At 45.8% G+C, this 27,369-nt stretch overlaps 2 protein-coding genes across 2 annotated transcripts; one reads left to right on the forward strand and one right to left on the reverse strand.

The window, feature by feature from the left end:
* Positions 1–4,790: 4,790 nt before the first annotated feature.
* ZC4H2 (zinc finger C4H2-type containing) lies at positions 4,791–17,658 on the forward strand. Its single transcript, XM_064159049.1, has 5 exons — positions 4,791–4,883; positions 7,327–7,498; positions 9,375–9,547; positions 11,104–11,266; positions 12,766–17,658. The coding sequence occupies exons 1-5, from the start codon at positions 4,831–4,833 to the stop codon at positions 12,877–12,879; spliced, it is 675 nt and encodes a 224-aa protein (XP_064015119.1). The 5' UTR covers positions 4,791–4,830; the 3' UTR covers positions 12,880–17,658.
* A 2,052-nt stretch (positions 17,659–19,710) lies between these two features.
* On the reverse strand, positions 19,711–27,246 carry BRCC3 (BRCA1/BRCA2-containing complex subunit 3). Its single transcript, XM_064159050.1, has 8 exons — positions 27,124–27,246; positions 26,292–26,412; positions 25,611–25,697; positions 24,572–24,660; positions 23,564–23,619; positions 22,883–23,014; positions 22,033–22,076; positions 19,711–21,296 (listed from the first exon to the last, which is right to left on the reverse strand). The coding sequence occupies exons 1-8, from the start codon at positions 27,226–27,228 to the stop codon at positions 21,145–21,147; spliced, it is 786 nt and encodes a 261-aa protein (XP_064015120.1). The 5' UTR covers positions 27,229–27,246; the 3' UTR covers positions 19,711–21,144.
* Between the last annotated feature and the right edge of the window lie 123 nt (positions 27,247–27,369).

A 27,369-nucleotide genomic window follows, 5' to 3' on the forward strand; every position in this document is an offset into this window, starting at 1 on the left:
TTATATTACATTAAAAGCATCTTAGTGCCATGGTCTAGTTGACTGGATAGGGCTGGGGGATAGGTTGGACTGGATGATCTTGGAGGTCTCTTCCAACCTGGTTGATTCTATGATTCTATATTTGTACTACATTGCTTAGTATTCCTAAACTCATCAAGCACACCGTACTTTGTGGCCACCTTGAAATGCTTTAAAATGTGTAGGTGTAGGTATTTTCTGTCCTTTGTTTTACATGAGGAGAGAAAAATATTTGCTAATGCTTGTGGGTAGGTTCACTTCCCGTTTGAGAACTTACAAATATCTTAATAGCTCTTTGTGGGTTTCTTTTTGTCTTCCAAAGCAGAGCAAAGCAGCAAATTGAACATCTGTGTGTTCATTTTCTGTCCTTGACCTTTTAGTTTAGCCGGCAAAATCAGAAATTAAAATGGGACAAAGACTGCAAATGTCGACTGGGATTCACTCCTGTTAGAGCAGAGTTTCCTTCTCTTCCTCTCATATCCTCACCTTGCCTGCTCTCACTCCCTCAGTGTCTTAGCAACACCATTCACTGGCCCACTCTAGCTAAATATTCTCCTACCCCCTCAAATCAATTAGTTCATTTATTAAAATCGTGCATCAAAGAAGCCTGCCCCCTTTGAGCAAACATCTCACTTAGGGCTCATTCCTACCCTCCCTGGGTTTTAAGGCAGCAGGACCTTTAAATTGATTCAGATAAGACCACAATCAGAGCTGGTTCTGATTTCTTTACAAAAGCTGTGAGATGAGGAAGAAGATGCTGATGCCTATCACCATTTTCTTTCATCTTCTTTTGTCTTTAATTGAAGAACACAGCATTATAGGTAAAAGCCCTTAAATAACACAGAAAATAACTAAACCATCTCCCCATTCACAACTGCTGCTTACTCATTACCTGTTCAAGAGCTACCTCTGCAATGCCAGCAAGACTGCATTTTCAAAATCTGGATTTGTATAATGCAGATAAATTTGCCCCCCAAAAAAGTCTATACTTTGTGCAAGTCATCTGAGTTTTTAACCCTTCTTAACTATTGATTAGTGATAAACAGGTTACCAACACTAATAACCTGTTGTCTGAGGGAGAATGTTTGATCCCTACTGTCACTTGCTCAGGCATTGGGTGAAGCTCATTTGCTGTTTCTCATGATGTCTGGTCTCTTTATTCTCCTTATTTCTTGCCTGATACTTCGGTCTGGTCTCTTATTCGTTATTCTATTTCTTGCCTGATACTTGGGGAAATTATGTGGAACAGTCTCAAATTGTGCCGAGGAAAGTATAGGCTGGATGTTAGGGGGAAGTTCTTCACAGAGAGAGTGATTGGCATTGGAATGGGCTGCCCAGAGAGGTGGTGGAGGCACTATCCCTGGAGGTCTTCAAGAAAAGACTGGATGAGGCACTCGGTGCCATGGTCTAGTTGACTGGCTAGGGCTGGGGATAGGTTGGACTGGATGATCTTGGAGGTCTCTTCCAACCTGGTTGATTCTAAGATGATTCTATGATGATGATTCTTTTGTCCTTGGGTTTCTGCAGTGCTAACTGTGAAAGAATCCTGCTCTACAAGCTGCAGACACTAACATGATGAAATTCATGATGGATGATCTCACTGCCCGGAGATACCAACTACCTACAGTTCACATAGTCTCAGAGCTGACACTTCTGCTCTCATAGAATTGAATTAGATTTAATTTAATTGAATCTTAAAAAGTTAAAAGACCCCACAACAATAAAACCCAAACAGTTCTCAGACAGCAAATACCAACTTGCTAATGAAGTGTAAAAAAATAATCAATCCTTGAGGGAATGTGGCTTGCTTCACATCCTGCATCAACCCAGGTCCTTCAGTGGCTAGTCAAAAGCAATCCATCAGTGGATTTGTCTTTATTATGGTTAAGATAATAGGAGTGAAAGGCAGGATACACAAAAATCCATTCAGCTGTTTTTCCTAACTGTGGCTATTTAGAAATCTCAGTCTGGGGCTGTTTACTCCAGCTATTAGGAACTTCCCTGCCCCAAACTAAGGACAAACCTCAATCACATTTGCTTAGCTCTGATGCCTGTTTTCTGGCTTTATATTTCTTCCAATTCCAGCACCCTCATCCTAGCCTCACCACAACTTCAGTTTACAACTTCCTTGGTGGAAAAAAAAAACCCAAACAAATAAACAAAACCTCCAAACAAACAAAAACCCCCAAACCAATCAGGCAAGGAAAAACAACAGCAAAATAACAAACCCAGCAACCAATGGTAGAAAGTCAGAGTGATTCCTAACACCTCAAGTCCATTATACTGCACAAATCTTCCATGCAAAACACTGAGAGAAAGGGTATGTGAAGAGTTTTCAAGGTCAGTTTTTAGCTCAGAGTCAGCTACTTTACCTAGATTCAGAGAGTTCAGTTACTAAGGTTTGTGATGGCTTCATAACTTTATGCAAATTTGTTTTACTTTACAAGGGTATACAAAAATAAGTTCCCTGCTCAAAAGTAGCACAAGGTAACTAGAACAGCAGTAAAAGCACTTAGAGAGAACAGACTGCCATAGAGAACAAGAGACTAGTAAAGAGCATATTGGAAAGCAGAGATAAGCCAAAGGGGGAAATAAAACACCCTGCTTATCTCTGCTTCATGAAAACTAATAATTTGTGCTATTAAAACACTCAATCTTTAAAATAAAAGGAGGTTCTCCCACTGAAGTCTGCATTAATTCCAGATTTCCATTTAATTCACTAGGAATTAGAAGCATTTAGAAGATGACTAAAACTATTCTTTCCAGGGGAAAATGAGCAGAAAGCTGCAGTGCACTGGTTCTGATGTCATCCTTGAGTGCTGAAGGGTTTTTTTGACTGACCTGATTTCCTGGATCAGTCATTTGAACTGCTCAGTGAGAGCTAAAAAAAAGGGCCAGAGTGTACCTCAAGAGAATTTCATCTCAAGACATTAATTTCTGAGAACATAAGCCCTAACTCAAGCCATGCCATATGAATATGGACACATTGTTTTGCATTCAACCATCTTTCATGTTCCCCCAAACTCTTAGGATTTTCATTGCTCTCCCCTGCATTCTGTCCATTTCTATGTTTCACTCTCTTTTTCAGCAGCCCAGACTCCAGTGAGTGTGATCAGTGCTGAGCAGAGGTGAAGTGCTTCCAGTGCCTTCCACATCACATTTCTGTAATGTGTTCCAGAATAACTGCCCTGTTCTCATCACATTCACGCTACTGACCGAAGAGTGTCCACTCTATTTGCTAAGACTGGAATATTTTAGTGAGAACAATTAGATTATAGGCTGTGAAAAGAAAACAATGGTGATATTTACTTCACTCACAGGCTTGCTGAGATGTATCAAACAAAGAACACAAAACATAGATAAGATAGAGCAGGAGAGTCACTGTGTGTGTATCTCTGTCACAGTGAGTGCCCTGGACTGCTTCTGTGTAACTAATCCCTATGCTTTTTACCCACCCCCCCACCCCCCCCACCCTTGCCAATCCTCCAACCTCACCTTGCATGAAAGGCAAACTTTGGGATAAGGTGGAAGGGTGGGAAGAAGGTGGAAGGGTGGTTGGGAGCCCCTCCTGGAGACTTGGACTTCTGGGAGGGGTGCTGTGTTTCTGTGTTAGTTTTAACTTCTATATTTCTGTATATAGCTGTAAATATTGTAAATATCTGCTTGTATATTATGCTAAGCTGTAAATATAAAGCTTAATTCCTTAAATTCCAGCCAGCTGAGTCTAGTCTGGATGATTTCTTTAGAGCTGGGGGGGGTGGTAACTCCCAAACCATCACACTGTGGTACTTCTACCTGTACATTTGTAACACACAGCAGTTGATGTTTGCAGAATGAGAATTCCTTACTGACTATCCAGACCTTGTTCTAGTGTGCTGACCCTTCAGCTGAGCATGGCCATCAGAGCCAGTAAGCCCTGGGGTAAATGCTTGGGCATACAGGTGAAGAATCCAAAATTTACAGCATGGATCCCTCAGGACTTATTCCAGGAGAGACCTTTCAAAATGATGAGATATAATTCATTGCTTACAACACAGTGCTTAGTACTTTAGAGAAGCCAGAGGGAAATAATTACTTGGCTGAGGAAGAACTGGGAGTCTACTCATCAATCTCTGTGAAGTGCTCTGATGTTCTTATCTATTCCTGACTTTCCTCAATCCAACAGTTTAATTGGCATGGTTTTCTTTCCCATACTTACAAGTGCTATGGATAATGGTAGAAATAAAATAAATTGAGCCCAACCCAACCAACAAAAAACCCAAACCAAAAACCAACTAACCAACCAACACCTGAAAACAAACACTGAAGAACAAAATAGATCTTGGAACTCCAGACAGCCACACCACTCCGAGCAGTAGAAAACATCATGGCTACATCAAGCCTAAGTGTCAAAGTTTTTTCATCAAAATCGTGAGCTCATTCAACAACCTCTTAGTGCATATGCGATAATTTTACTAAATGCAAAGCATCTCAGGAGGGAGCCTGCCGCCCTCCTTGCACTCCTAACAACCTTTGGCACAACGAGGTGTGACAAATCGATTTAAAAGCTAGTTGCCGGAAGAATGGCAGGAAAGCTCTGCTCTGCCTTCTGGGTGCTGTAGTCTTTCTGCCGCCCGTCTGCCCAGGCAGCGATGGGAAGCGGGACTCCAAGTCCCATAGCTCCCACCAGAGCCTTACCGCACAGGCTCGGAGACCGTAGGCTAGGAGGGGGTGACTACATTGTGTCTATTGTATGTTTTTTTCTATCCCCCCCCTCCCCCCCCCCCGGTATTTTGTACATTGCACGGGGGACTTCAATCGGGAGTGAAAAGCATGGCAGATGAGCAGGAAATTATGTGCAAACTCGAGAGCATCAAGGAGATCAGGTATGTTTTGTGCCGCAGCAGTTACACGAAACAGCTTTTTCCTCGGAGGAGCGGAGGAGTTGTATCCATCTGAAAGTAGCTATTGTGCTAGGGAGGGGAAGAAAGCCTCCGCTGGGCTTGATGATAAGAGCCGAAAATGCATTCTTGTAGCTGGGGAAGGAGCATCTGCTGCCGGCGATCGCCGCTGGAATGTGCGGTGAAAGGCGGCGACCGTCTCGCGTTTCCCGAGAATTAGCCCGGAGCGATAACAGGAGAAGGGAGGGCGCGGAGTGGGCAGGACGCAGCAGCCCCACGCAGCCGAGGCAGCTGTGGCGGGCCGCGGGGGGCTCTTTTAAAGCCCTTTCACTTGTCATCAGTCTAGGGGTTTGCCTCACTCACTCCCCGCCGGGAGCCTTGAGGGGCTGGGACGGGAAGGGGACGGCACGGAAAGCGGAGCATGACACCGACGTGCCCCCGATATAGGTCCGAGCAGGGAGCGGGTGGGCCGACACCGGTGTGGGGCACAGGCTGCCGGCGGGTCAGGGTCGGCTGTGTGCTGGAGCTGTGGCCTGCGGGAAGTGGGATGGAAATTGTGCGGGTGTGGAGCGGGGAGCAGCCAGCGCTTAGCCTGCCCGCCGGCCCTCGAGGGAGCCCCGCCGAGATCTCCCTCATTCCGCTGTCGCCTTTCTTCCTTCCCTCCTTCTCTTCCTTCCCTCCTTTTCTTCCCTGCCGCCTTCCCTCCTTCCCTCTCTTCCTTCCCTCCTTCTCTCTCTTCCTTCTCTGCTTCCCTCTCTTCCTTCTCTCTCTTTCTTTCCCTGCCTTCCTCCCGGTTCTCTCTGGCCGTCGCCCTGAAGCGATGAACCAGGGCGAGGGCCGGGGACTTAGGGTGATGGAGGTGATGGATGAAGACACCCCGGACCGAGGCCTTTGCTACTGTCCCCTGCAGCAGCTGTCTCGCTGCTGCTGCTGCCAGCTCCGCGAACACGGCGGGGCTGTGCGTAGCATCCTTCACTGCAGGCGTTCAGAGGGGCTCACAGCCAAGGAGACATGGAACAGTGTGTGCCCACCTCGGGGACGTGCCTTTCCTTAGCTTTGGGTAGGGCATTTTCACTCTCTGGCTTCAGGCATTGATTTCCAGCATAAAGCCTGAGCTGGCTACATTGAGCAGGTTTCTGGTTTAGAGCAATCTGTGTGTTGCCTGATGCTAACAGGAGGAGTTCTAATTTGTGTGCACTCTTCTTTCCTAATATCAAAAGTTGATAATTTGGGCTGAAACAATTCCCTGCAACTCAGTTTGGCAGAGATGGTGGCAGCCAGTGATGATAAGAGTGAGGAAACTAATCTGTTGCAGTTAGGTGGACACACGCCATAAATGCAAGAGAGGAAGCAGGGAGGAACCTGGAACAGTTCTGGAGTCCCCAACACAGGAAGGGCATGGAACTGTTGGAGCAAGTCCAGAGAAGGCCACAAAGATGCTTGGAGGGCTGCAGCAGCTCTGCTATGAGGACAGGCTGTGAGAGTTGGGGCTGTGCAGCCTGGAGAAGAGAAGGCTTCAAGGAGACCTTGGTGTAGCCTTCCAGTATCTGAAGGGGACCTACAGGAGGGCTGAGAAGGAACTATTTTCAAGGTCTTGTAATGACAGGACAAGGGGTAGTGGGTTTAAACTGGAAGAGGAGAGATCCAAACTAGATGTTAGGAAGAAGTTCTTTACAGTGAGGGTCATAAAACACTGGCACAGGTTGCCCAGAGAGGTTGTCGCTGCTCCCTCCCTGGATGTGTTCAAGCCCAGGTTGGATGAGGTCTTGAGCGACCTGTTCTAGTGGGAGGTGTCCTGGCCTATGGCAGTGGGTTGGAACTGGATGAGCTTTGAGGTCCCTTTCAATCTAAACCTACCTTCCTGTAGGTCCCCTTCAGATAGTGGAAGGCTACTCCAAGGTCTCCTCGAGGCCTCCTCTTCACCAGGCTGTTGAGTCGTGACAGCTTAAAAGTGATGATTGACTCTCACAGACCTTGATGATTAGGGAGAGACAGGGACATTTTTTATGTGGAATTATGGACTGGCACAAATGGAAACAGCAGAATGCAGGATATGGGCAGAAACGTGCATATATGTGACAGGTACTAGACAGCAAAGTACCAAGAGCCTGCAGAGTTACTTCCAAGTGGGGTGTTGATGGTTGGTGTCATTTGAGTTTTTGCTGTTCTGATAACATCATTGCTCTGTTAATGTCACAATTCAGTGTAAGATTTCTCCAGTGCTGAAAAGATCAGCGAAAGAGTTGGGATTAGAATTCATTTCTCTTATCATTCCTCATGCTTTCTCACACACCTTTAGTCTCACCCTTGTCTCTTACTGCTGTTACCCTGTTCCATCTATCCACATATAAAGTGACACCTTGCAAAAAACATGTTGCAGCGACTTACTGTTGTCTCTCTACACTTTTAATTTGTCACTGGCATCCAGGAATAAGACTTTGCAGATGGAAAAAATAAAGGCAAGACTGAAAGCAGAATTTGAAGCCCTGGAGTCTGAGGAGAGGCATCTGAAAGAATACAAGCAGGAAATGGACCTGCTGCTGCAGGAGAAGATGGCCCACGTGGAGGAGCTGCGACTGATCCATGCTGATATTAATGTGGTAGGCAACAGCCCAGCAGCAGACAGCCTAAGACACAGCTCTGTAGGATTCATTCCACAAGTTGTGGGATTGTGCACAGCAGTGAACTATCGCTGGTTCAACAACCTGGACTTCACAGTGCCAGCCTAGGAGCCTACAAAGAGTGCAAAATAAATTGCTCTCAGGATACCTGCTCTGTTCTGGGCAGGATATTCTGAAAGGTTTGGCATAGCAAGCAAGACAATAGATAACCAAGCCCATTGTGGCTACAGGTTTGTCAGTATCCACAGTAACGTTGCTTTGGCAGTCTGAAAGGGAGCTCTTCCTCCTGGTAGTCTTTTCTCAGCTAGCATCTGGAAACAGAGACACTTTGGCAGATAGATGAGACATTTCATTGGAGGTTTTTTGTATCTGTTATGTTCTTAGTTAAGAGTTGACCTTCATCACTGTGTGGAACCACCAAACATTAAGTACCAGCCTGAAGGGAATTAATACAAATAAGATTCAGTGCTGTGTCCAGTTCTGGGCTGCTCAATTCAAGAGAGATGTTGAGATGCTGGAAGGTGTCCAGAGAAGGGTGACGAGGCTGGTGAGGGGCCTGGAGCACAGCCCTGTGAGGAGAGGCTGAGGGAGCTGGGAGTGTGCAGCCTGCAGAAGAGGAGGCTCAGGGCAGAGCTCATTGCTGTCTGCAACTATCTGAAGGGAGGCTGTAGCCAGGTGGGGTTGGGCTCTGCTGCCAGGCACCCAGCAACAGAACAAGGGGACACAGTCTCAGGTTGTTCCCTGGGGGAAGTATAGGCTGGATGTTAGGAGGAAGTTGTTGTCAGAGAGAGTGATTGGCATTGGAATGGGCTGCCCAGGGAGGTGGTGGAGTGGCTGTGCCTGGAGGTGTTCATGAAAAGCCTGGATGAGGCACTTAGTGCCGTGGTCTAGTTGACTGGATAGGTCTGGGTGATAGGTTGGACTGGCTGAGCTTGGAAGTGTCTTCCAACCTGCTTGATTCTATGATTCTAAGATAAAAACGATTTATAGACAAGGGAGTTCAGCCAATTATGGGCTAATCTCCCAAATTTGGGGGCTAATTGCCCCCAGTGTATGTTCCAAAATATATGCCATATTTTGAAACTTAGAAGTTTTACATCATTTTAGGGCACATTAATGACTGTACTGTGTTTTCTAGCTCTGAAGGTAGCTGTGCTTTGTACCAGAAGAAATAAGCTCCCACACTGTAAGCAAGTAAACACTCTGTACTACATGTGAAGATTGCATTTATCACTTGAAATATGTTTCCCAACCCAGCTGCACAACCTCTGTTTCTGTTTCACCCTCCCCTCTTTTCCTGTCAGATTGTCTTTTTTCTCTGCTGCTTTTCCCATTTACTGCAGATGGAGAGGCAGGAACTTTTCCTTAGCTTGTTTGCTAACTTCTAACCATCAGTGTTCAGATATCTTAGAAGCACAGAAAATCAGTTTATTCTACTTTATTTTTTGATGTCCCTTGAAAGTTTCCCATAGCTCCTCACTTGCTGATTAATCTGTGTGCTGGGTTAGAGCAGATCCCTCCCCCAGTAAAGTAAATTCATTGCAACTCAGAATTTTGGACTATCTGTAGCCTATCTACCTGTTTGTTTGTTTGTTGGGTTTTTTTTCAATTATATAGGTTATATAGGTCAAGGGCACTATTTTTAAGCAAAAAAGCATCTCCTGTGTCACTTTCAGTTGCTTATTCCTTGCTCAGTTTTCATCCTTCCAGTGCCTTAACTCTGTTTTGCTATTGCATAGTCTTCAATCTCTTCTAACCTGAGTGTGAGAAAACTCTTCTCTCTGATACAGTCTCTTGCTCAATGAGAACAGCATTAAAGGAGCCCTTCTTTAAAAGCTTACCCATCCTGTTTCAGATGGAGAACACTATCAAGCAGTCTGAGAATGATCTCAACAAGCTCTTGGAGTCTACTCGTCGCCTGCACGAGGAGTACAAACCCCTGAAGGAGCACGTAGATGCTTTGCGGATGACTCTGGGATTGCAGAGGCTGCCAGATCTATGTGAGGAGGAAGAGAAACTGTCACTGGAGTAAGTCTCAGGAGCAAACATTATCTGGCTTTATACTTTCACTCAGGTCTGGTTGTTTTGTCATTTTACTTATCTTGGTAGGTGGGAATAGGACTTAAGAGGTAAGCGTGAAAAGCCGGAGTTACCCAAAAAGGGGGTGTGTTTGATACCTTTGAGTCTGAGTCTGGTGGAAGCTAATCTTAGATTATTCCAAGCTGCAAACTCTACATGAGACATGCAAAAGTTCCAGGGTGGTTGGTTCTCTCTCTTGTGAAAATAGAGCAGCTTTTATGCTGCTTTTTCTAGCAACTTTTTATTTCTCTCTTTAAAATGTTTTTGGTTCTTTGCTTGTTTAGCAAGCAGAGGTAGAAGTCGACACAAGAAAGGGATACAAGACAAATGTTCTTCTGCTGCTTTGTGCTGCTTCTAGTCAGAATTGTACTTTCTTGCTGCAAGCACATGGCAGTGGCCTTCAGCCATATACCCATCGCTGCCGACAAGAAGTTTACCCTAGATGTGGATAATAAATTACAGCTTCATTTTTAGGTATAACCTAGGTGAGGGCAGGTGACAGAATTAGCTACCATGTAAAGGAGTGTCCTTTGTTTAACACATCAGTTTTAAATGCAAATGGGGCATAAAGACACTTGCTGTTCTATTACCACCCAGCACATTTGGCATCATTTTCACAGACATATTTTTTGAGGTTTGCTTTTCTTCTAGAAGTGCTGTTTTCCATTTAAGGCATCCTGACACTACAAAGAATGCACTCACCTGTTGCATAAAGAAGTTATTCATTTTAACAGAATGAAATTCTATGAACATATAAAAACTAAGCTTGACAGAGGTGCATTTAAAGTTATTAATTTTAACAGAATAAAAATCTATCAAAATACAAACCCCAAGTTTGACAGAGATGCATTTAAAGTTATTAATGTTAACAAAATAAACTTCTTTGAATATATAAAAACTAAGTTTGACAGAGGTGCATTTAAACTTATTCATTTTAACAGAATAAACTTCTATGAACATACAAAACCTAAGTTTGACAGAGGTGCATTTAAACTTATTCATTTTAACAGAATAAACTTCTATGAACATACAAAACCTAAGTTTGACAGAGGTGCATTTAAACTTATTAATTTTAACAGAATAAAATTCTATGAATATATAAAAACTAAGTTTGGCAGAGGTGCATTTAAAGTTATTAATGTTAACAGAATAAACTTCTATGAATATATAAAACCTAAGTTTGACAGAGGTGCTTTTAAAGGTGTTGAAAAGCAAATACATACGTTGCCTAATTTCTGCCTTGTTAGATGTATATGCACTTGTACATCAAGATCCCATAGAAGATGACAACCTGGGATCTGGCTGAAGTGCACAAATGCAGACAAAAATACCAACTCTGTTTATGAACTGGTCCAAGTGGTGTCTAAGTAAGGGCAATTTGACTGTAGTGGAGCTGCATGATAGGGAAATTGGATCCATTGCATTTTAACACGAAATATCCCTCACAAACTAATAGAATATTCCAGATGGTGGTTATATTTTTAATTTGTTTTTCTTCTGTCTAGCTACTTTGAAAAGCAGAAAGCAGAATGGCAGACAGAACCACAGGAGCCTCCCATCCCAGAGTCTCTGGCTGCAGCTGCAGCAGCTGCCCAACAGCTGCAAGTGGCAAGGAAACAAGATACCAGACAGACAGCAACTTTCAGGCAACAGCCACCTCCAATGAAGGTCAGGAAATGGCACATGTTGGGTTTTCTTTTCCCTCTTTTGTCATTGGAATGGTTTATGTTCATTAACTTGATCAGTGTCGATGAAAAGGGAAAATGATGTGTCCTGCTTGTGAGTTTCCTGCAGTGATTCAAACCAAAAGCAACCTGGGTAGGCTGGGGTTGAGGACAAGGCTCTGTATTATTCATCTCCTTTATGACTTAAGAGTCTCCATCAGCACAGATGTAGGCAATTCCCACTCCTTTTGTGTTTCATGAGAAGGGCATGTAAGGAAAAAGAACACACTTGGCAAAAGAAAAACTTACAGCTGGGAACTGATCCCAGATGGATTGGTATTAAAAGAAATGCACGTATTTTCTGGCCATTTGATTTAGATTTGAGTAGATTTGAGCTGGATTTGTGGCAGGGTGATTCTTCCCCTTTACTATGCTCTCCTGAGACCCCACCTGGAGTACTGTGTACAGTTCTGGAGACCCCAACACATGAAGGACATGGAGCTGTTGGAGCGAGTCCAGACAAGGCCACAAAGATGCTCAGAGGGCTGCAGCAGCTCTGCTATGAGGACAGGCTGTGAGAGTTGGAGCTTTGCAGCCTGGAGAAGAGAAGGCTTCAAGGAGACCTTGGTGTAGCCTTCCAGTATCTGAAGGGGACCTACAGGAAGGTTGGGGAGGGACTATTTTCAAGGTCTTGTAATGACAGGGCAAGGGGTAGTGGGTTTAAACTGGAAGAGGGGAGATTCAAACTGGCTGCTAAGAAGAAGTTCTTTCCAGTGAGGGTGGTGAGACACTGGCACAGGTTGCCCAGGGAGGTTGTGGCTGCTCCCTCCCTGGATGTGTTCAAGCCCAGGTTGGATGAGGCCTTGAGTGACCTGTTCTAGTGGGAGGTGTCCCTGCCTCTGGTGGGGGTTGGAACTGGATGAGCTTTGAGGTCCCTTCCAACCCAAACCATTCTGTGATTCTATGATTTCTGTCTTAGATATTAAAAAAATAGGAACAGAGAAACTGTGAGTGAGAAGGATAACATGCCAGCAATAGGCCATAAAATGGCAACAACAGCTAAGTAAATATAATTTCATTGGAGCACTGAAAGCTTTATATCTGGAAGCACAGCTTGGGTCTATCTCTTGCTTGCTGCTGCTCACTGCTGCCTCTCCCACCGCCGCTGCTGCTTTGGCTGCCGCTTGGCTTTGCTGGGCTGCTGACTTCATCTCTGCTCCTTCTAAGGTCACTAATTTCTGTAGTAGTTTATTTGTTACATTCAGTCTAATTGTAAGACTACAGTTTCATTTTCTGGCTTTCCCAGATCATGAGTTGTGCTGAATTTGCTTTGTGAGGCAGATTTACAAGAAGTTATTGGGGCGGGGGCGGGTTGGAATCCACTCCAACCCATAGCAGAAGGCAAGAAGCCTTAGTTAATTTTTCCTGTGCTGTAAGGTGGAATGTGATGCTCAGAACCCCCCGTGGCAGCGTTTGTAACGAGGCTGCACTGTGCTGTTTCAGGCATGTTTATCGTGTCACCAGCAAATCCATCGGAACGCGCCCATCTGCCCGCTCTGCAAAGCAAAGAGCCGCTCCCGGAATCCCAAAAAGCCCAAGAGGAAACAGGACGAATGAAAGCCCAGAAGACTGACAAGCAAACACATCACCTGTTCCAGTACTCTTCCAGCAGAACTGCAAATGTGGCCAGGCTTTACTGAAGTGCAGACTCAAGTATGACAGACCCCTTGTTTTCTATTTAATGCAATGTAAGCACAATGTTCCTGCTCCGTCTTGATTTCCTTCCAGTCCTTAGGATTTGGGTTTAGGAAAGTCTTATACTGGTGCTACAGTTTAACATTTCAATCATTCCATCTTTGTTGGACTCCTAAACAGAGTAGAATTCTTATGCAAGTATCCTAAATGCCAGGCTGTTCCTATTGGCCAAACATGGTTGCCACAAATACTTTTAGGTGCCCGTCTTAAAAACAGATGTTGCTAACTGGTCATTCAGCTTTCTGCTGGTAACAGCAGGCTGTCTGAAGTGCTGAAATGGCAGGCTGAGCATTTGACTGAAGGACACTTTGTTTTTCCAAGCTAGTATGACTGCATAAGTTTGGGTGTTCAGTAGAACTCTTTTTTATACAGGAAATGTTCATGTTAAAAAAGAAAGTGGTTATACAGGAAATCAGTGTGGTAAGGACAGAGGTGAGTTTTTGTCTTCTGGAGTTTGGTTATGCCATTCCCTCCAACTTGACTTAAAATCTGAAAGGGGGATCAAGTTGCTGGCTGTGTGTGAACTTTTAAATCTGATGTAATTCGTGATGCTTTAACCTCTTAGTATGATGTTATTTTCAGCTGTCAGAAGATTGACTGACTTAAGTCCAAGGCTTCTCAGTCCTGTGGTCAAGTATCTGGCTCTCTAAGACACATGCATGAAATATCCCACTGCAACATCAGCCACTCTGCATGGCTTCTCTTCCTGGCTTTTACAGCCAACATCTCCCTTGGCAGACATATCCTCTGCTGGAGCACAGAGAAGTTCAGTGACATACACCAGCAACAGCGTCAGTTAAAAATTATGTAGTTCACCACTGCCTGGCTTTGGTGTCATTGTCCTCCCTCAACCAAGACTTCCTATTTCTGTATCTTTTAATAGGCCATTTTCAAGTAAGCTTTATTTCAGTCCAGGTTTGTTGGTTTGGTTTTTTTTTTTTTCACTTTTTGTGTGCCAAAAGAACCCTGACTAAAGGATCCTTCAGACCACTCCAGGTACTCTTTGTTTCACCTAATGTAACAGCAGTTCCTCCAGTGGGGACAATGGCAGTGACTCAACTACAGAACTGAGGCTTCTCACCTGACTTTTGTCACTGCCTTTGTTGTCTACATTGATTTCAAGTATTAAATATTCTTTTCACTGACTTCAGGAGGCAGGGACAGCCTGTTTACATTCTTCTCTCTTCAGCCCAGGTTCTCCTCTAATATTACACTGGAGTGGCTATATTGGGAACTTTGCTTAAATGGGAAGAACAGGGAAGCTCCAAGTCTCTGTCAGACCTCTGCCAAGTGCTGGGAGGCTGTACAAATCCACATGAACCAAGTTTGCTGGCCAGATCACATACATTGCCATTAATTTCCCAACTCCACCACAAAGTACACAAGTATTTCATTGAATAGAATTCTGTAATTTATGCCAAGTTCAGTTGATTTTCTCCCATTTTAGTATTTCCTAGCCAAATAAACATCTATTAACAGCAGAGGCAGGTCTGTTAACAGCAGAGACAGAGCCTGCAGCACATGCTTCTGAAAATCTGTCAAGAGGAGTGGATTCTGGTAGCTGAATGGCTGGGATTCAATCTCTGTGAACTAGCAATAACAGGGGATATCCATGCTCCAAAGGGCAGCAGTGAGCAAACTCATTGTTATACACCTTTCCCAACACAAATCACGGATTCTTCTTTCACAGGTCAGAGCAGCCACATGCTGTGTGCCATGCTTGGTGTAATTCTGAGTGGGAATGCACGCAGAGAACTGCATACAGATACCCCCAGAGTGCATACATGACAGCAGCTTACTTTGATGACGTTCATTTGAGAAGCAGTGGCAATGGAGAATGGGCAAATGGTCTGCAGTGAAGTTGTATGAACAGGATAGATTGGGAGAAGCTTCATCTTAACAGTTCTGAAATAGGTAGAGGTAGTCCTAGGCTGCTCTCACTTCACTGTTACTTTGCCAGGCTCTTTCTTGGGAGATCTTTAGAGCTCTAAACTGAAGGCTGCACTGTTTACTAACTTAGTATGGCAAGTTTGTTGTTTTTACTTTTTTAAACTAGTCTCTTGTGCCCTTGTGTTTAACAAGGTTTGGTTTTTTAACAAAGGAAAAAAAGACAACAGTGAATATGTGAGGGAAAAAAAACAGTGAATATGACATCCTGTGTTTGTATCAATGGTGTACAGAGCTGTTTCCACACCCTTCACCAAGTTCTGCCCTAGGAATAGTGTGTGCTGCAGAGAATGAGTCTGACAATGAGTCAGCAGTCCCAGCCAAAAGGACCAGCTGTGTCCCTGGGGTGCACGGAGCACAGCATGGCTAGTTGGGTGAGGAAGGTGATTGTCCCGCTCTGCACTGCGCTGTTGCAGCCTCACCTCAACGTTTTGGACACCTTGATGTTATTGGAACAGGCTGCCCAGGGAGGTGGCAGAGTCACTGGACGCAGGGGCATTCAAAATATGTGTAGATGTGGCACTTCAGGACTTAGCTTAATGGCCATGGTGATGTCAGGGCAGTGGCTGGACTGGATGAGCTTGGGGTCTTTTCCAAGCCAAACAATTATGTGTTTCTATACGAGGGTAACAACCTGTTAGAATATGTTCAGACGAGGGCAAGACATAGGAGAAGTAGCTGAGGTCACTTGGTTTGTTCAGCTTGCAGAAGAGAAGGCTGAGGGGGAGCCTCAACACAATCTCCAACTTCTTGAAGGGGAACAGGGGAGGGGGAAGCTGCTGGTGACCAGCAACTAGACATGAGGAAATGGAATGATGCTATATTAGAAGTTCAGACTGGACACTAGGAAGGGTTCTTCACTGAGAGAGTGGTTAGTTACTGCAACAACTGCACTGGGAAATGTTCTTCACTGAGAGAGTGGTTAGTTACTGCAACAACTGCACTGGGAAATGTTCTTCACTGAGAGAGTGGTTAGTTACTGCAACAACTGCACTGGGAAATGTTCTTCACTGAGAGAGTGGTTAGTTACTGCAACAACTGCACTGGGAAATGTTCTTCACTGAGAGAGTGGTTAGTTACTGCAACAACTGCACTGGGAAATGTTCTTCACTGAGAAAGTGGTTGGTTACTGCAAGAGGCTTCCCAGAGACATCTTATCAAAGTTCAAGGAGTGTCTGAACAACACTCCAAGTCATATGGCTTAGTTTTAGGTAGTCCCTCCAAGGAGCAGAGAGTTGAACTTTATAATCCTTATGGGTCCCTTCCAACTTGAGATATTTTGTGATTCCATTTCAAGGACACAAAAAATCTGTACTATGAATTAAGGAGTCCTGGGGGCGGAGGGAAGAGAAGCAGTATCTTTCAGAGGGAACCAGTATTCTTTTGTCTCACAAATTAAGAAGCTCTTCTGATGACAGCCCCAGGCTCTTTTCTCCCAGGCTCCTTTCTCAAAGAGACTGGAGGGGTAATTATAAAATACTGATTTCTTGATTTTCAGAGGAGGAAGCTGTCTGAAGTACAGTTCTTACCACAACTCTACTGCATTTTTGCTCTGTCAAGAAACAGTCGTCTCTTCCTTTGTACCTAATGTTCTGTAAAGAGTCTTCTTCACTTGGCTTAAAGGCATTCTTATTTAGGTTCAGTTATCTTCATAGCTGCAAAGAGACCTTGTCAAAGCTTACAAGTCAGGTTTAAGCCTAGTTTTGTGGTTCCATTTTCAATGGGTTTTGAAGCAACAACAAAACCACTGGATTTTCTGTCACAGATGGTTTCCAGGGTCCCTTCTGGGTTCCTCAGTTGCCTCAACCAACAGCCAAATGGCAAAAAAATATCACAAGCTTCTCCTCCTGCCTTCCCCACCTTTAAGCTCATGCTGACAGGATATGAACACTCAGCTGTGGGATCATAGGATGTTAGGGGCTGGAAGGGACCCAAAGGGATCAGCGAGTCCAACCCCCCTGCCAGAGCAGGACAATGCTATCTAACACAGATCACAGAGGAACACGTCCAGACAGGCCTGGAAAGTCTCCAGAGAAGGAGACTCCACAACCTCCCTGGGGAGCCTGTGCCAGTGCTCTGGGACCCTTGCAGGAAAGTTCCCCCTTGTGTTGAGGCAGAACCTCTTTTGCTGCAGTTTACACCCATTGCTCCTTGTCCTATCCCAGGGAGCAGTGAGCAGAGCCTGTCCCACCCCTCCTGGCCAGCCTTCTTCTGTAGCTAAAGGCTTTGCTATAGGAATCCTCATACACAAGCTGGGGTAGATCAGTCGTTCCAACTTTAGAGCCAAGAACCCCATTGACTATATATATATAAAATTTAAGTCAAGTTTTAATACTTGCACTTCCTCATCAGCTTTCTAAACAGGACACTGCCCAACTAAACCCACCCCTGGCTTCAAGTTAGAGGATCTAATTTCAAACTAGCCCTTGATGTGATCCTCCCAACAGCAGGCTATTGAAGAAATGAAGACTTTACTGGCACTTTAAATAAACAGAAGTGCTTTCCTTTGTTTTGCAGTTTTCTACTTCCTCCAAGGTAGGTTTTCATTTTAGCAGTTAGGTACCTTAGCAATATCTGGTGCTTTCACTGGCTTCAGTGTTTTAAGTATTTCACTCCTGTGCTCAGGAGGAGTAAGTGTGCTACCTGTTTAATTTGTCTGTACAGTCCTTTTTAATAAATGTTTGATTCATGTCACGCCTTCTCCCTGCAGAGTGTTTTCACATCTGTTATTTGCTTATGCTGCTGAGGAGCAGCCATCTGTCTGATTTTACAGGATGCAATTAGCCACAATTCTGTTAACACCTTTATAGAAACTTTATAGAGAGAAATACAGGCAAAGAAATATCTGTTCTAATGAGCTTTAGCAAAGACAGCACTGCCAGCAGAGGAGGTAACCTGCTGCATGGTAATGACAGCACTTCTGAGAAATAATCCACTCCTCTAGGAGAGGCTGAGGGTGTTTAGCCTGGAGAAGAAGAGCCTCAGGGGTGACCTCATTGCTGTCTACAACTACCTAAAGGGAGGTTGTAGCCAGGTAGGGGTTGGGCTCTTCTCCCAGACAAGCAGCAACAGAACAAGGTGAGAGAGTCTCAAGTTGTGCCAGGGGAAGTATAAGCTGGATGTTATGAGGAAGTTCTTCACAGTGATTGGCATTGGAATGGGCTGCCCAGGGAGGTGGTGGAGTCGCCACCCCTGGAGGTGTTCAAGAAAAGCCTGGATGAGGCACTTAGTGCCATGGTCTAGTTGACTGGGCAGGGTTGGGCAATAGATTGGACTGGATGATCTTGGAGGTCTCTTCCAGCCTGGTTGATTCTGTGATTCTATGGGCATACCTGAATTCAGAGAACATCTGTCCCGGATCTCAGAACGTGAGCTCTGAGTACTATCTTCAAACACACATAAACCACAAATCATAACAACTGCCCTAATTCATGACAGCCATTCCAAGATAAATTATTTTGACTTTTCATTCTGTATTTTGCTTACTGCTGTCTGAATTGTTCAAACTTTGAATCTTCCTGCACTAATCTCTGCTCATCCAGCTGCTCTTCCCAGTTCCTTATGGGTTGCACCAGAGTGGTCGCAGTCTCCTTAATTTAGACTCTTCTAATCTTTTACACATTCAAGACGGTTCTGAACGCGATGCTCACGGTTCCACCACGGCCACTGGAGTTTTGCTCCAGCTGTTACCTTTGAGGGGCGTCACAGGAAAGAAACTGCAATGCAAGACCTGAGAAGCCACCTTGCACGGAGCCCTTGTCACATCTGTCCTCAGCCCTGCCTCGGGTGCTGCCTGGTTACCGAGACTGCTGGTCTGCAGAACGATGCCGCTCGCCGCGGCCCGGGAGCCTCACGCCGTGTGCCGCGGGGAACGCAGCCGGCACCGGCGGCACGGGGGCTGCAGCGCGACGCCGAGCGAGGGCTCGTTTGGAGCGGCTGCAGAGCAGAGCTACGGTACAGAGCGAGAATGGAGCCTCTAGGGCTCTAGGGTCGGTGGCTGAGGACCCACCACTGTGCCTGTTTTCTATGTGCCGTGTCTGATGGCGAGTCGGGGGGCAAAAGGCATCGGTGTTTGGTCTGCAAGTGGCAAGCCCCGCGCAGGAAGCCTGCTGCGTGTGCAGCACAGCAGCGCCGTGACCGCAGAGCGGTGAGGAAAGCTGCAGTGCACGCACCCAGGCCCGAGGATGGCCAGCGGGACGCTCAGGAGCAAACGAGCTCCGCGGCGGATCCCGCCTGTGTGTGCGGTGCCGCCGCGCTTCGCCCGGGGCCAGCTGCTGCCACCGCGCGTTCACTTCGGGTTCTGCAGCTCTACACGCGGGGCAGCTCCGAAGGCTCCTGATGGTCTTCACCTTCCCTTGGCAGCCATTTCACAGCCCCAGCAAACCTGAGCCTGCCACTTTGCTTTAGCCTCTATCCCAGTTACAGAATTGATAATATGGAGTTAATGCTACCCCAGGACGAGTGCCAGCTCAGATCTTAGGAACCTGAGAAGCAAAACAAGGCGAGTAACAGAACTGCAGGCCTGGACCTGCAGGAGAGCTTCTTCTGGCTTTAGCTGGGACATGCCTGGCAGAATGTCCTCGGACATCGCAGCGGACAGCCACGGGGCCCAGGGCTGCTAAGCAGCCTCCAAGAAGCTCTCACCAAGCCTGGTGCCCCTGGGGCACCAAGCCTGGCACCACCCCATCCTCGGCAGAGATCAAGGTAAGGAGCACATGAAATAGAAAACAAAAGCAAAACAGACACTGACAGTTCAAAAACTACTTAAATATTTAAATTTAAGGGGGGGAAACATAAGTGATGAGCATTTTACTTCAAAGATGCTCTACTGTTCAAGGTCAATGCAGAAAGATTAAGTGAAGTCTGACCAAACCAAGCTAGCTGAGGGGCTTCCAAGGTCTGACAGCAATTTACAGTTGCTAATATTTGCTATTCACTGAAAGGAAGTGTACACCTCTCTCTCAGCTAGGTTACTTTCATTCTCCCAAAGCAAGCCAAACCAATGAGTTGTCAAAGCCATCACAGCGTCCACTGCAGAAATGCAGGCAGCTTATTTTCATCTCCTTGAGTGTCCAAGGCCTTAGGTAAGAACCAAAGAGCTGAAACAGAAGTCTTAACTGTGCTGTTGGTATCTTTGTTCACAAGGAGATACTTGCCAGTGCTGGATTAACATCTGCACTTGGATCTTAAAGGTCTGTTCCAACTTAAAATGATTTTATGACTCCCCACAACAGAATGCAAATGACTATGTACATGATTGTGGATACTCTGCTATGCAGTAGCAAGAACATGTGAAGAATTAGGCATTTTATTTCATTTCTATCTAATGAAATCAGACTGAATGCAATTCAGTTCAGCATGTAGGAATGATAGGCTTGCATATCTATCAGTTCTCTTCTCAACATCTTAACCTTTCTCCCTCTGGGAAGAAACTACACTGCTTCCACTGAGCAGAAAATGTCCATTTTGTAGAGAATCTCAGTGCTGGGCATGCACCAGTTCCATGAAATAAAATACACTGTCCAACACCTGCAGCCACTGGCATTCTGTAGCATCCATTTCATTCCTACTCCAAACAGCTCTGGCTTTGGAATACTTTATTTGGTGTTGAGTATGCTGCACACAGATCCTATGTCCAAGTTCTGCCACATCTCCTCCCAAGCTTCCCTCCCACCAAGTCTTACCTGCCTGTGTAGACAACCCAGACCATTACTAGATACAAGTCATGGTCAACTGATTCCACTAAAAGGCAGAAGCTGGCAGCATCAGATATGACTGCAGAGAAACACTTTTTTCCCCTCTAACTCTCCTGTTCTAGGCTCCTGGAATACATATAAAGCAGTAAGATTTCTGTCAACAGACAGGGGAGGACAAACCCCTTTGCTCCCTAGGTGTGTGTCCTCCAGAACTAAAGTCTCTTCATGTGCTACCCACCCCCATCACTGAGCTAGAAGGGCACTGCATCGCGCAGCACCTGGAAAGACACCACTGCTTTCCATTAAGCTGGGGCAGATAAAGCCCTTATCCTGCAGAAGTGCTCTTTGCTGCATGGGGCAAGAGAAGAGGCACAGCAGTATCCTCCCTGTAAGGCAATGTTGGGCCACCCTTCAGCCAGGAGTAGGTCTTGCAGAGGTTTTTTTTTTTCCATGTTTGTCTTCTGAAAGGTCTATGTTGCCTCCTTCACTCTAAAGCAGCTAGTTCCTCCAGGAGCTGCTCTTTCTCCTGCTGCAGCTCCTGCACTCGCTGTTTGTTCTGCTCTAATCTGTCCTCCAGCCACTGGAGGAGCGGCCCACTGATGGCAGACATCTGGCTGCAGAGGTTCTTTGTGAACACTGGAAAAAGCAGAAACGTTTCATGACAATGCAAATGTGTAAAAGGCTCAGTGTGCTACAAAACCCCCACAGCCAAGAGCATTAGAGACAGCCAACATCCTGGACAAAGCAACCAGATATTCCCATGGGAAAGCCAGGATCAGTAGCTTGCTAAACAGGGAAACAAGCTGCTTGAACCTGAGCTCCATCCAGGGGAGGGATGGCAAACCCACAATACAAATGTGGAAATCTGCACACAACTCCTCACAGATGCCAATTCATTGGTCATTTATTGCCAGGTGAGAATGAACAATGGGGTATTTATCTTGGAACAGAAGCAGGATTAGTATTCTTCATGTCTCACAGGTAAAAGCAAAGATGTTACATGCACTTAATGTGCCAGGAGGTGCAAGCAGGTGCATAGATCAGACACTAAGACTCACCAAATCCAAATTCCCCTTGCAGCATTAACAGCAAACTCACCCCCAAAACACAACCCTAAACCAACCCAAGGTCTATTGCAATTACTTCATGTAACAGGATAATGATCTCAGGGAATTCTCTGGGTTGCACAGCATTTGTGATTGGAGATGAACTGCATGGCACAGAAAAAGCCCAAAGTTTGAGCTTTTATAGTTCTTTGCTTTCTCTCTCTCTTTATGAGAAATGCTACACAGCTGTGGTTTCCTGCCCCCTGAATTTAGAGCCAAACTCACCCCTGTTCAAAACTCTGTAAGCAAAAAAGGAGAATCCTTACCTGAGCCATTGTGAATCTTGGTTACGGAGTCTAAATGGGTGAGGCTATCAGAAGGAACAGAATGCAGGTTAGGGTCAAGAGAGCAGTGAATAAAGCAAACCCAGGCTGTAGAACTAGCTATGTACAAGTCACTTACACTGCAGTTACATCTAAACCTCTTCACTTGCTGAACCTCAGACTCTGACAAGGACAAGAAAGAGCTGACAGCACAAACAGCAGTGCTGGGCACCAGAAGTGAAAAAGAAAACCAACAAAACCCCCAAAAGATGATTATTTATCTCATTCCTCAGACTTCTCAGCACTCTTACTGGAGTTAAACGCTAATTACTGCCCCACACAGACAAATCACTGCAGTGTCACCCATAAGCTCACACACATTCTAGCTTTTTCTATGGCAGCAAAGAAGTTACATTTAGCTCTTGTGTGTGAGGCTGAGGGAATTTTACTTAGAATCACACAATCAACCAGGTTGGATGAGACCTCCAAAGTCATCCAGTCCAATTTATCACCCAGCCCTGTCCAATCAGCTAGACCGTGGCACTAAGTGCCTCATCCAGTCTTTTCTGAACACCTCCAGGGACAGCAACTCCACCACCTCCCTGGGCAGCCCATTCCAAAGCAAATCACTCTCTCTGGCAACAACTTCCTCCTAACATCCAGTCCATACCTTCCCTGGCACAACTTGAGACTTCTTAATATGGAGGCATTAAATCAGATCTCCTACGAAGGCACATGAGCTGCTAATGATTTTCTGCACCTCTGCTAAGGTTATGGTATACCAAGCACAGCAAAACAGTAAAACATGTTACTAAAGCAGTGTTGGAAAGGAATGCAGCCTCACTCTTGTTACCTGTGAATTCTCCTGTAAGCATCTTGCTCTTCTTGGCAAAGGATCTTGGGCAGCTCTACAGCTGATTCCAGACACACTTTCCCAATGGTTTCATGGGGGACAACGTGAATAGGAATTTCAATCCTTTCATATCTGAAAGGGTTATAAAACACAATTATCTTCAAAGCAACAGAGAGAAAAAAAGGACTTCTACAAAGCTGCTGCAGATTGTACTTCTGGGAACACAAGCCTGAGTTGATATGCAAGTGAAAGCCTTTTATAGCCACAAACTTGTCTTATATTTTAATGCTAAAATGCTAGCAACTGGGTGGCTAATACTGACAATATGAGTCACAGCATGCACTGGGGACTCTCCACTATGTAAGCCTAAATGCTCAACCTCTAGAGTTGAAAGCAGCAGGGCAGGCCTTCTACACAATAGATTACAGCACAAATTCATACCCAGACTGCAGCATCCTACACCGAATTTTAAGGCACTTAATTATCTTGACTAAGTTAATTAGTCCTAATCTTCAAGCAGCCTGCATTAGGAGAAGTAAGGAGACCTCAGTCAGGCATCTCTATACAATATTTGCTTCTCATGTGAAGCCTACAAGACACTAATTTTTTCCCTTCAATTTAAGAACAACCCAGACAAGATGAAACACAAATTGATGTTGGACCTAATTCAGCTGTACTCACTCAGAGCTCTTCTGGGCCTGAATGGATTGGAAACAGGTGTAGAGAATCCTGCCTGTCTAAGAGAGACAGCAGAAAGTCAGATGCCAAGAGCAAAAAAGGCTAGGCCCACATATTCCTTTAGAAAGAAGAATCTGCTTTAGAACAGTATCTTAACAGGTTGCAAAGGTGCACTTTGATGAGCATGCTGGAGCTGTTTACAGGCAGATATTGAAAGACTCATTAACTGAAAGAAAATCTTAAAACAGCTGCCTGGAACACCTAGAGAAGACAGACCACTGCCAACTTATCTCATGCTACAGCAGCATCTTCTACAGAAGCCAGAGGTGCAATTAAGTTGTATATCCTGGACTCAAGAGATGAAGAGCAACTCGCATTCATAGAATCACAGAGTGGTTTGAGTTGGAAGGGACTTCCAAACGTCATCTAGTCCAAACCCCCTGCAGTCAGCAGGGGTAGCCTCCACTAAAGCAGGTTGCTCAGAGCCTTGTCGAGCCTGACCTTGGATAGCTCCAGGGATGAGCCTCGAATGCCTCCCTGGGCAACCTGTTGCAGTGTTCCACCATCCTCATGCTAAAGAACTTGTTCCTAACATCCAATCTAAATGTCCCTTGTGCTATGACTGCTGGCCTTTGCAAACAGTCCCTCTGCAACCTCCTTGTAACCCCCTTCAACTACTGAAAGGGCACTATTAGATCTCTCCAGAGCCTCCTCTCCTTCAGGCTGCACACTGCAGTGCACACATATACTGTGGCCACCTGATGCAGCCCCAGAACCCCACTATCAACCCAGCTCTGCTGGCTGGAGAGCCAAACTGTGGATCAGCACAGAGCAATCAGTAACTCATTGTTCTGTCACTGGCATTACAATCTAAACATCACCATTCCAGTTATGCTTTGACTGTGCTCTGAGCAAGAGCTGCAGGCTGCATGCAATGCTTTCAGCTTTGCACTGGGGCTGATGTTTCTCATGAGCATTCTGGGGTTTAAATGTTATTTCTGAGTTGCTTACCTTTGTGTTTTTGTCCTCAATGAAGCAGGAAAATATAAGCCCTACAAAACCTTGGTCCATCATCTGATACATGGCTTGTGTGCGGACGTCTGTAGACAGAGAAACAAGAAAATGAGAACTGCAGTGGTCACCTGAAAGAGTGTAAATATCACACAGAATCACAGAATGTTAGAGGTTGGAAGGGACCTCGAAAGATCATCCAGTCCAACCCTCCTGACAGAGCAGGATCACCAACAGTAGGTGACACAGAAATGCATCTAGGCAGGTTTTGAATGTTTCCAGAGGAGGAGACTCCACAATCTCTCTGGGCAGCCTGTTCCAGGGCTCTTGTCACCCTCACAGTGGAAGAGCAGCCATAATCTCCAACATGTATTCACACACCTTCAGAGTTTTAATTTCTGCATTAACTCTGATCTTGAAACTCACTACAGCAGGTCTGTGATTCCCACATCTTTTGGTTTTTTTGGAGTTTGCTGCTCCCCACACCCCAAGTCTAGTTTTCCTGTCTGGAGGAACAGTACTAGTGGATCAGTGACTTATGAGCACCTGGAGCACATGGACAGGAACAAGGGTATTGGCAGAGGTTCCTGAAGCCCACCTACTACCTGAAGGAGGTCTACAAGGAGGCTGCTTACAAAGGCCTGTAGGGATAGGACAAGAAGCAAAAGGCTTCAAATTAAAGAGTCAATTTAGATTGCATGTTAGGAGCAAATTCTTTAGCATGAGGGAGGTGGAACACTGCAACAGGCTGCCCAGGGAGGTAGATGAGGCCCCACCCCTGGAGCTACCCAAGGTCAGGCTCGACAAGGCTCTGAGTAACCTGCTTTAGTGGAGGCTGCCCCTGCTGACTGCAGGGGATTTGAACTAAATGACCTTTGGAGGTCCCTTCCAACCAAACCCATTGTATGATTCTATGACACTATTTGAGAAACCAAACTTTGCTAGTTGGGATGTGCAGCTCTGAAAATCCAGCATATTTAGGAATGAGATTATCCAGCTGTAAGTTTTCACATAGAACCTAGACCAAGAGTGCTCTTACCAACATGTGATGGCCAGACAGTAATATGAGGATGAGAGTGATACCAGCCCACAACTCTCATGGGACGTCCAGTCATTTCAGCCAACCTGTGTGTGAGTCAAGGTGCTTTTTTGAAACCAAGAAAACAAATGGAAGAAGGTTTGTTTTTTTCCACAGGGAAAACCAACATGAGCTTTAAAAGAGTTTCTCATCAGTCAGCAGAATTCCAGATCCCTTTAGAGGGATGACACGGCACATAGCTGGTGGAAGCTTCTTGGGCAGCATGCCTCTGCTGCAGAAGCACATTGGATTTAATTTGCCTGTTACAGTACAGTGACATAGCAGCAAGCTGTCCAAAACACCATCCTTTAGTCTATATAAAGGCTTCCCAGTGCACCACACTCAGAAAGAGACTTCCTAACCTTTCAACTCCTCAGTCTCCCTGAACTGCTCCCCAAAACACACTTCTGTGGCTTTGGTCACAGGTAAAACTGAAAATATGAAACAGTTATAACAATTGCTCTGCAAATGCTGGAATCACCAAAGACTCCAGAGAAGGGCAATTGCCAGACAGCACTCCAGACTAGCAGAGAAACAGCAGACAATTTCGAGCAGGCTACAAGACTAAAACACAGCAGATAAAAAGAGGTCTGATGTAAACCACTTGACTGGCCAATCTGGTGCTGTCTCTTCCAAAGGATATCTCTGCTTCAGTAGAAGCAGCTGAAAGCTGCTCTGGTGAGATTTCCACACGGTCTTTTCTCTTATCCGAGCGGCGCAGGATGATGACAGAATGGATATGCACAATTCGACTGGTGTCAACCTAATGACACAGAAAGAAAAGCAGATTACTCCTCTTGTTAAAGCAACAGTCATTCCCCAAGGCAAAGGCTGGCTCCTGCACCTTCAGCAGAGAAAAAGTGACACAGCAGAGTACAGCTGGACAAGCAGATCACAGAATGAACCAGGCTGGAAGAGACCTCTAGGATCATCGAGTTCAACCTATCACCTAACCTTTCTAATTAACTAAACCATGGCACTAAGAGCCTCATCAGTCTCCTCTTAAACACCTCCAGGGACGGTGACTCCACCACCTCCCCGGGCAGCCCATTCCAATACCAACCACTCTCCCCGTTAAGTATTTCTTCCTAACGTCCAGCCTAAACCTGACCTAGCGCAGTTTGCGGCTGTGTCTTCTTGTTCTGCCACTGAGTGCCTGGGAGAAGAGACCAACCCCTGCCTGGCTACAACCTCCTTTCAGATAGTTGTGGAGAGCAGTAAGGTCTCCCCTGAGCCTTCTCTTCTCCTGGCTGAACACCCCAGCTCCCTCAGCCGCTCCTCGGGGAGCAGTTTATCTAACTCTACGCGTTGACTTCCACAGTAACCGCGATTGCGCTTGTACGCTAGCGGCGGACGGCACAGCGCTGCGGGGAACCGTTCAACGCGGGCCTGCACAACGCTCCCTGCCGCGGTGACCGAGCCCTGCTCGGAAGGTAAGAGCCGGCAAACCACAAGCCCAGATCGACTCTGGTACCTCGCCGATGCAGAGCCCCATGACCTCCTCTTTCTCCGTGCTCAGCGCATGGTTGAGACACACGAGGAAAGCATCGGCCTCCAGGTGAACCGCCTGCACTGCCATCTTGTCGCTCGCCGCCCCGCTTGCCCCACCTCTCCCAGAAGCTCCGCCTCCCCCGCCCGCTCTCGCCAGCGGAGCCAATCCCAGCGAGACTCGCTGCTCCTCCCAGCCAATCCTCTCCAACCCTTCCCAGAAGCCCCGCCT

Source organism: Pogoniulus pusillus, chromosome 19 (assembly GCF_015220805.1).
Source record: "Pogoniulus pusillus isolate bPogPus1 chromosome 19, bPogPus1.pri, whole genome shotgun sequence".
In the NCBI taxonomy this organism is placed as follows: domain Eukaryota; kingdom Metazoa; phylum Chordata; class Aves; order Piciformes; family Lybiidae; genus Pogoniulus; species Pogoniulus pusillus.

Coding starts and splice junctions, on each gene's coding strand:
- ZC4H2 (XM_064159049.1), top strand. CDS start 4,831: ATGGCAGATGAGCAGGAAATTATGTGCAAACTCGAGAGCATCAAGGAG. Junction 4,884..7,326: donor GAGAGCATCAAGGAGATCAG/GTATGTTTTGTG, acceptor ACTGGCATCCAG/GAATAAGACTTTGCAGATGG. Junction 9,548..11,103: donor GAAGAGAAACTGTCACTGGA/GTAAGTCTCAGG, acceptor TCTTCTGTCTAG/CTACTTTGAAAAGCAGAAAG.
- BRCC3 (XM_064159050.1), bottom strand. CDS start 27,228: ATGGCAGTGCAGGCGGTTCACCTGGAGGCCGATGCTTTCCTCGTGTGT. Junction 26,413..27,123: donor TGGGGCTCTGCATCGGCGAG/GTACCAGAGTCG, acceptor CTGTGTCATTAG/GTTGACACCAGTCGAATTGT. Junction 23,620..24,571: donor TTGAGGACAAAAACACAAAG/GTAAGCAACTCA, acceptor TGTCTCTCTTAG/ACAGGCAGGATTCTCTACAC.